General features: G+C 41.5%; 1 protein-coding gene across 1 annotated transcript; it reads left to right on the top strand.

Moving 5' to 3' along the window:
- Window positions 1-4,363: 4,363 nt before the first annotated feature.
- SRD5A2 (steroid-5-alpha-reductase, alpha polypeptide 2 (3-oxo-5 alpha-steroid delta 4-dehydrogenase alpha 2)) lies at window positions 4,364-8,539 on the top strand (the record flags this gene model as incomplete). Its single annotated transcript, XM_010004578.1, has 4 exons — window positions 4,364-4,541; window positions 6,597-6,698; window positions 7,749-7,899; window positions 8,473-8,539. Coding segments are annotated over 4 exons (498 nt in total), but the record flags the coding sequence as incomplete, so codon positions are not given.
- Window positions 8,540-9,559: the final 1,020 nt, after the last annotated feature.

Consider the following 9,559-nt stretch of genomic DNA (forward strand, 5'->3'; position numbering starts at 1 on the left):
CTCAGATTTTGTTCCTGAGGCTGTGCCAGAGCATGTCTCACTGTGCACACCTTCTTAGCAAATGGGACATCATCCACCCTGTGCAAGAGATGTGGCTGCTAATAACCTACTTGCTCTCCTTGTTGAAATCTATCTGCCTTGTTGACCTTTTTGGGCTACTGCAGAGTCCACAAGAGTCAGTGGAGAAGAGCAAAGCAACTCAGGGTAGGATATTTGATGAGAGGAATCTTAGGTGTGAGGAGCCTCTACCCCAGTTCATGATGCATCAGGGGCATCTGTACGCATCCTGATGAGGGTGGGTTAAAATGTTTCATTTCACTTCTGAAAGTATTTTGCAGTATTTTGTTTTACTTCCCCTTTGAACCGATAGTGAGATTGTCTGCTGCTTGGAGCTGACATTTTAACTGTTGCATTTATTTAGGACAACTGAAAAATTTCTAGTTGGGCACAGGAAAATATGATGCCAGATTGTACCCATCAGATTCAGTGAGAATCAGAGTAACACAACTCAAAAATAGTTACATTCTACCTTAAAGTGCAATCCACAGCTAACCTACAGGATTGGGCTGAAATAGGGAAAGTATGTGCAGATTTTAGCAGAGACTCTTCAGAAGCAGATGTCTTTGGAAATATCATTTGACATCCATACATATCCAGAATAGTTACTGGCTTTGTGAAGGACATCACAGATACCTCAGGCAGAAGGCCTGTTTGTGAACATCTTGAACCTTTTTCATCCATGTGGTCAGGTATGTCAAGCAGCCAGCAGCTCCCCAGCAATGTGATTCCAGTGACAACCCGTGGCAAAGACGTTATGCTGTTCATTGTCAATGCAAATAAACTTGTTTCAGGTCAGTGTAATCTTCCCAAATTTGGACAGCAATCTTCTCAGGTTCTTGTATACCATTCAGCACATTGGTTCATCCTCACCAGGGATGCAGGGCAGACCCTGCCTCCATCCTCTAAGGGGAGAAAAAAAAAAAATCCCTGCAGGCACTCACAGCATCCCTGGCCAAGATATGTCCATAACTTTATTCTGGAAACTGGTCAGGGTCACAGGGTATGGGCCAGGTCATTGAGACAGTGCCCAAGCATGGATAGGAAAAGCTGGCTTATGGCCAGCACTCTCCTTCAAAGGGAAAGGCACCACATCAGCCCTGCCTGCCTTTGCAGTATCTCTGATTCCCATCCTCTATTTCATCCCAGTTAGGCTCAGGAGAGGACCTGGTGGCAGAGGGCTAGATGGGCAGATGCAGCTGTGGGCTGGCGTCCCACAGGGTGATGTAGTGCACAGGTGGGAGGGAGCCAGGTGGCTCCATCCCCAGACACCAGCCCTGAGCTCCTGACCCAGTTACTCCAGGTGTAAACCACCTCATGAGCACTAGAAACACCTCAGGTTTCCAGGCTGGAAAACATGAGCTGCTACTATCTGAACTACTGCAGCTGGTCTTTGGAGAGGAAAAGACACAGTAACAGCACAAATATCTCTAATTAACAAGCTGCTGGAGGAGGATAAAGAGCTCACACTTTGTGGATTGCAGTAACATTTGTGAAAAGATTTCTACCTTCTGTGGAAAGAAGAGCAAGCTTATAATTTCCTGCAGTTTGGGTGAGGGTCTCTGGAGTTTTCAAGGAACTGGACTAATATCTCTAAGATGAAATTTGATACAATGTCAACTGATTTTATTTTCAAAACCTGTTCTTCTGGAAAATAAATGATGGAAAAAAAGATGAATAATTTATTTTTCACTCATTTAAAAGAAGCTGTTGTTAGTGGTTTAGTCAGATGCAGTGCCTTTGGCCAGTAAAGATAATAAAGGAATAAAGGATTAGTCATCAATGCTGCACTGAAAGAAAAAGGTCAAATTGGTCATTGGTCTAAATCCAAAAAGCCAGTTTTGGTTCTGTTATTCTAAAATGGCAGCCTTCAATCTCCCTTTGATTTTCACACTGCAAAATAATTCCAGCAGAGATGTAGACCCCTCTGTGGAATATTTAAGCCTATTAAATGTCCCTGCTTTATCTCAGTTGCTTTTCTAAAACCCATCAGGAATATTCTGTGCACCCTCAAGTAGCTATGTAGTACAAGCTGACAAATGGTGCATTGAAACAATGAGTTAGGGCATTGTTCAGATACTGACTCTGACCTCTGGACATGCAGACCCGAGGAGATTTCCTTGGATAAGTTGTTGCCCAACAAAGATTCTTGGATAAATTTCCTGACTAGGATTTTCAAAACCACTATGAGGTGAAATTTCAGCAATGCCAGGATTTTAGTCCCTCAACAAAAATAAGCTGACACCTCCTGGCCCTCCTGTGACTTTACTTATATTTTGCATGCAAGTTCTTTCTGTCCTGCATCCACTGCACCCATGGTATACAGGTCTATGATTAATTTTTGCTTTCCTGTTACTGAAGGACAAGTCACCTTTTGAGGGCCTGTAACCTTTATCCTGCCCCAGCAACATCAGGAAGCACCACGGCAACAATCGACTTTGCTTGGAGCTGAGAAATGCCAGCTCGTGCTAGAAAATTCTGTTTGCATCAGCTGTAAAAAATGAGACACTCAAAACATAACTGGTTTTGATGAAGGATAAAGCAGTGCAAGTTTCACTCCAATCTGTTGTATAAATTCCCCTCCTAAGCTCACTTTGTATGGACCAATACAATTATCTCTTCTATACAGTTAGCTTTTTCCAAGTGTCCATTTCCAAGTTTGCTGCTTTTTCTCATACCTTTTAAGACCCACTTTGTCAATATTGATTTAACAGGAAAATTGGATTGCTAACTCCGGCCTCACCTACTTTTAACTCCAGCTTCCCATTCCTGAAGAGCAAAATCAGTAATTATTGGTAATACAACTCCAAAAAGCATTTCTTTCTGTACTGTAAGAAATATGACAAATGTGATACCACTGTCTGAAAAATATTTTCCACGCCTCTTAGGTTTCACTATATGTAGAAATATTTAGAACTTCTGCATCTCAGCTGTCTTAATTGCTGCAAATCTGGCTTACCTTGCTTTGGAATGCAGTGAATACATTAACATGTTGTTGCCTGTACACTGCTTACTCATTTTCAGATGTGCTCAGTAGGATTTAATCCAGATTTACAGTGTTACGACATTCGATGTCTCAGTTTGCTTAAGTTAACATTGGCAACCCAGGATGTGGATTACTTATGAACAGTGCTTATATAATGTTATGATGAGCACCATCCAAAGCCCAAGAGGGTGAAAGAAATAAATTAATTGAGTAGGTTTTACCACATACAGCACCTAACTGGCCAATTAGAAAATACCTAGCAAATAGGAATATACTCTGCATTTCACTCTCCCAAGGATGATATGGATTGCCCAAAGTGTCAAGAGGGATATACCCACCTGCACCAAAGATATGTGAAAATTAAAACTGTACAAGCACAAATTATTTGTTCCTACATGTTAATGCTGGTGTTTGCACAGCTTTTGTCTAAGGAAGCTCTAGATGCTGGAGCTGCCTGGACTCCTGGTCTTTAAGCATAGGTTTTTTGTATTAAACATAGGTTTTTTGCTCTACTCATTTTAAAGAAAAATTTGAAAGCATGAAGGAGAGGCAAGGACTGGAGGCAAATCAGCTCCTCCAAGCAGCCAACAACATCAAAGTGTCTGAGCAGAACAGGACAGAGCTGCTGTGTGTTGCAGATGAGCAGAGGTGGCTCAGTGGAAGAGGAGAGGTTGGGAAAGGCGATTACACCTCAGGCTATATACTGCAGAGCATGAGAGAGCCAGAGGGCTCTCAGCACTGCCTTCAACTCCATCTGCCACCATGGCCTAAAGCCCTCAGGGACTGCTCTTCAGTGAGCAGAAATGTCTTCTCTATAACAAAGCTCCTGCACAGTGCTTGTGGCGTAGCAATGCACATTTGGGGAATCAATATTGCAATTGCTACTGCCCAACAACACTTTGTTTTGAACATCAGTGTGCCCATGTGCCTCCACAGCATCCATTGCTTGGTCTTCTGCAATGTTACAGCAAAGGGCAGCCAAGGTCTTAGAATTAAAATGCTGTTTGTGGGCATGAGTGCCTTATTTTACCAACAAGGGACAAAGATGGAAAAGAGATGTTCTCAAGGCAGCAGTGTCTCTGGATTAAATTTCTAGCTTCCCATCTTGTGTTCAGTCCTGAAGGACCAGAAAAATAATGGTATCTATCTGCAGTATTTCTTGTTTCCATTAGTTGCTGATCTCATTGTGTTACAGTTTTCAACTTTTTAAATATTTATTGACCTTTTTTATATTTTGTGTTTTGTTAAAGTGCTTTTTTGTCCTACAGCAGAGGAATTGCAAATACAACGTTATCATGAGAAATATGCTAACACTGTTTTCTTTTCTACCTTAGGACATTTATTTACCCCTTCTTCACTAGAGGCAGACCTTTCCCACTGCAATTGCTTTTCTTTGGCACATTATTCTGTATCTATAATGGCTTTCTCCAGGGGTACTATCTGATATACTGCGCAGAATATCCAAACGATTGGTGCACCGACATCAGATTTACATCAGGTAATTATAGCTGCAGGATTCCCAAGATCTAATCTCCAAGCAATTTGTAAGCATTTTGAATTATGCCCTAATCTTCACTCAACATGTGAGTTAAATCAGTTGTGATGGAAATCAGCATAAAACCTGCCTGCTGGCCCAGATAAAACAAATAAATTTGCAGTGGCACACTTTTTTTTTTTTTTTTTTTTTTTTTTTTTTTTCCTGACAGGCAGTCAGGAACCTTTGAAGGTGTTCAATGTTATGTGTTAGTCTCAAATCCCCAGTCGTGTCTTACTGGAGGCTGAATGGGGATGTGCCCTGGCTCAGCCAGAAGTGTCCACCCAGCAGTGACCATGTGCATGAGCAAGCTGTGGCTTTCTCTTCCTCTCCAGGGAGCTTTGCACTTGATGCAGCTATTCCAACAGAGAGAGAAAAGAAGGGGAAAAACCCCCAGTCAGGAACCTTTGAAGGTGTTCAATGTTATGTGTTAGTCTCAAATCCCCAGTCGTGTCTTACTGGAGGCTGAATGGGGATGTGCCCTGGCTCAGCCAGAAGTGTCCACCCAGCAGTGACCATGTGCATGAGCAAGCTGTGGCTTTCTCTTCCTCTCCAGGGAGCTTTGCACTTGATGCAGCTATTCCAACAGAGAGAGAAAAGAAGGGGAAAAACCCCAGCATAAATGAGGCTTTCAAGACAAAGAGCTCTTTTTTCTTGTCTAAGGCACATAGGAAGATTAGAGATCACGCACAAACGGGTTGTATGTAAATATAGTCCCTTTATACTCTGTAACTTAATAGCTTAGTTGAATTTCACCCTCTAAAATCCCTGAGAGAAAAGCAAGAGCAGCTAGGTAGCATTGCACATTTGGTGCTGTCCGGAGGATGTTTTTTAAATGCACATACAGAAATGCAGATTAACCTGCAAGTTGGAGGAAATGTTTTCAATATGACGAAATAAGTACAAAATAACCCTGCTTCAGACTGCAGATGCAAGTTCAGTCTTTTCAGACAGTATCACATATGAAAAACCCTGGACATTGTTTAGTTAGAGCTCCTACACCCAACAAAGAAAGCACCACATCACATAATTTGCATGATAAACAAAATATTTATTTAATGAAAAAAAAATAAAATTCAACATTAGCAGTACTTGAAATATTAAATAAAAAGCAAGCAGTATATTCTTCCTCTACAGAGTCTTAACAACTTCTGATGCTGTTGGAAGTGTTGAGGTTTTATCAGCACTTAGTCTTTTTTTCTATACTTTGTAGCACACAGCACCTCTATTTCTTTCCTTGCTTCCCAGTCATTGTCAGAGGTGTTTTTTTCAGTGTCTAATGTAGCATGAAATGTAGGGCATGTCACCTGCAGAGTTACTCAATCAAATCCCTCTAGTTTTTCAGCTAAATGGAGTATGGTCAATGAATCATTCTGGCCAGAAGCTTCTCAGCATCCTCTAGTGATTAACTGCTCCATGTGCATGCCCATAGCTCTGGCAAAGTGGCCTCGCTGGCAGGGAACTGAGTTGCCCTGCTACGTAACTTCCTTTCCCGCTTCCAATGATGTGCTGGATCAGCTTGTGTTCTCTGTGCTCCTTTTTCCCCAGCTGTAAAATGAGATTAATTGTACTTGCCCACAGCTTTGTAGTTACTCTACAGTAACATCCACAGCCCTGGCTGATGCCATCAGTCAGCAGTGTCAGCTGGGTGCTGTGTCCCCCACCTTGATGCTCAATAAATGGTGACTATGGCCAGCTGGGATGTTAATCTTTTTTCTCACATCAGCTGAAAGTGCTCTGGTTTCACCAACAAATCAGCATGCTCAGGATGCTCTCCACACTGAAGCTATACAATGCACGTGATCCAACAACTGACACAGAGATAGAGGGTTATTTGTCACCAGCCACCTATGCTTCTTCTGCTCAGTAGCCCTCTCAGTAGCAGTGCATCTTTTGACTGAGTGAATCCACCCACCTCATGTTAGGTCTCCTATCTGCCTGCTCTAAAGATAAACCTCACATATGTGCTTGAAACCAGGCACAGCTGTCTTTCTAATCCATCTCTGGTTCATTTCTTAGGCCTCCTCTTATTTCTGCTGGGAATGGGAATCAACATTCACAGTGATCTCCTGCTGCGCCAGCTGAGGAAACCTGGGGAAGTCACTTACAAGATTCCTCAAGGTATATTCTTATTGCCCACTACCTTGGAGAAAGTAGGGCAGCAGAATAGATGATATTTTCTGACTGAATTCACAGAAAAGCAACCATAATAGCAGAGATGCCAGTATTGCACAGGTAGTTGCCTCAGATGGCCCTCTGAGCTATTGGGACTAGTTTGAGATGGCTGCAGAATGTCCTCAAGGAGCAACAAGAGTATCTGGAAAACATGAGCTGTGAGGAGATGTTTTAGGAAATGGATTGTGGAATTTAGAGAAGACTGAAGTGGGACATTGGAAGAGGATTTTAGCCTTGTTAAAAGGCAGCTGCAAAGAAGGAAATATTCTCCTCCATGCCCAGGAAGTAGTGGACATCTTACACTGCAAAAGGGAGATGCAACGTGTAAACTTCAGGGGGAAAAATAACACCAAGGATACCAGGTGCAGAATTTCCTTTCCATCTCTTTCATTATGGGGTCTGGTCAGGAAGAGTGGCCATGGGCCAGAACAGTGAACCAGGAAACGTCTGCCTCTGTAGAGCAATAATGAAGGGGATCCAGGAGCTTCCTGGTTTCAGCATTGACTCCTTCTGCTGTTTGTTTTTTTTTTTTAATAGATTTTAATATCTCTCCCCCAGAGTTTCTCACCTCCAATACTTATCTGCTTCTTGTAGATGTTGTGATCAGCTAACATGCAAAACTGAGATCCCGATTTTGCATTCCCCAAGGGCAGTCAAGTTGCAAAATATTTTTAGGGCCTGAAGATAATTGACTCATGTTAAGAATTTAAATTTAAATCTAAATTGGGCTTTTTCAAGGCCTTTTCCAAATGAAAGTAAATTGTTGTGAACGTGTTGGAAGCCTCTGGGTTAGATTCACCTTTGATTCTTGTGCAAGAGTGTTGTACAAGATCCCCCTTCAGCATGGTTCCACTGGCTTCAGGACAGTGGGTTTAGGTTGCTGCTGTGGGCTCTGAATAAGAAAGGTAGCATATTCTGCTGCTGACTTTATGGGAAAGATTTTTTTCATGTACATGAGGTGACTGTAAAAATTACGTATTTTGTCTGTCAATGCAGGAGGCCTGTTCACCTATGTTTCTGGAGCCAACTACTTTGGAGAAATTGTGGAATGGTTTGGCTTTGCCATAGCAACTTGGTCCCTACCAGCCTTCGCCTTTGCCTTTTTCACTCTTTGCTGCATTGGGCCACGTGCTTATCACCATCACAGGTATCAAACTGCTTCTTGCCAGGTGCTGCTGCTTGCTCTTGGAGTGCAGTTTGCAAAATGTCAGGGAGGGGCAGAAGAGCAAGGCCAGAATTCCAGATAAAATTGAATTTTAACACTATGTATAAGACGTGTAGTGGCTTATTAGTGAGACGGTGAAAGTAAGGCACTCAGCTAGAACCCCTTTTAAGTGGGCCTGACAGTAATTTAATCCAACAGGAGTTCATCATGGCTTCTGCTGTGTTAGAGCTTCTTTTTACTAAACCTTGTAAATGTAAACCTTTCCTAAGGGTTCCCTTGCAACCTCTGCAGTCCTTTGAAGTAGATATGGTTCCCTGCTCTGAATTCTTAAAGTTTCTACTTTAGGTCAGTTAGAATATTAACAGCATTATCAACTTTCACTTAATTAAAAAACCTGCTGAAAATATTTTTGAACACTCTTTTGCAGAGCAACACACAGAGGTTACAAAGCAAGGCAGTTTGGAGGAGTTTAAAGGTTCCTCTGCTGAGCTGTATTGAGACTGTGCAGTTCCTTTGTATATGTGCAGGTTCACTCTCTTGCTTATTTTCTTTCAGGTACTATCTCAAGACATTTACGGACTATCCAAAATCAAGGAAAGCCTTGATTCCTTTCATTTTTTAATGACCAAAATATGGACTCTGTGTTCTGTTTTTATAGGGCTTTTTTCAATTCCTAGTTTTAATGTTAGGTCAGACTACAATTAATTGTACAAAATGATAACCTGGGGATGTAACAGGCAAGATGGTAAAATGGAACTGAAGTTCTTAACTACAGGGGAAATTGCAGGTAATTATGGTCAAAGGGACTCCACAAACAATGTTTGCTTGTCAGTGGAGTTCTACCTATGCAAAATTAATATATAACTGTACTGAGATCAGAGAAAAAGCAAAGGCTAAAAACTGATGCAAAAAATAGAAAGTAAGCCCATGACTTCAGAGTAACTCTTCAGCAGCCACTCCAATTTACAGCACTTCTGCAGCTGCTTCTTCCTGCCTCCATGCCACAGCACAAGTGTACTTGCTCTGCCAGCACTGCAAGAAGTGCCACCACACTTTTAACCAGAGTAGGGGTGTCTTTTACCAGGAAAATAACTCAGCTCATTATTTTTCATCTAAAATCAAGATTAGCTCCCAGAATCATAATGCAACAAGAGGATACTTGTGTTGGTAAAAGGCTGGGAGTAGTGTGCTATGGCACAGAGGTGATGCAAAGTATGTGGAGATGGAAGTATCTTGAGCTGGCACTCACAAGCACACAATGCTCCTTCCTTAAGCAATACTCTCCCCACTGTCAGATGATTAATCTTCAGCTATGAGAGTTATTTTTTTAAATGTACTTTGTAAAAGCAATTGCAGCTCCATTAGGATTTTTTCTCTTGCAAATCCAGAGCTATTTTTCAGAATAAAAACTTTTCCACTTAAAACCACTCAATTGTTATTCATAAAAGGAGTTGAAAAGGTGATATACAACAAAAATTTAAAAAAAAAAAAAGAAAGAAAAAAGTTCTGTGTTGAAGAAAATGTTCTGCAACACTGGCAGTACATTTTGTCTATGAAGAGCATTTTCTGATTTCAGATTAGGAAATTATACAGAAATATTATTGAATTTTCACAAAAACACAGGATATCTCTTCTTCATTTC

This window comes from Chaetura pelagica, unplaced genomic scaffold (genome assembly GCF_000747805.2).
Source record: "Chaetura pelagica isolate M959 unplaced genomic scaffold, ChaPel_1.0 scaffold278, whole genome shotgun sequence".
Lineage (NCBI taxonomy): Eukaryota > Metazoa > Chordata > Aves > Apodiformes > Apodidae > Chaetura > Chaetura pelagica.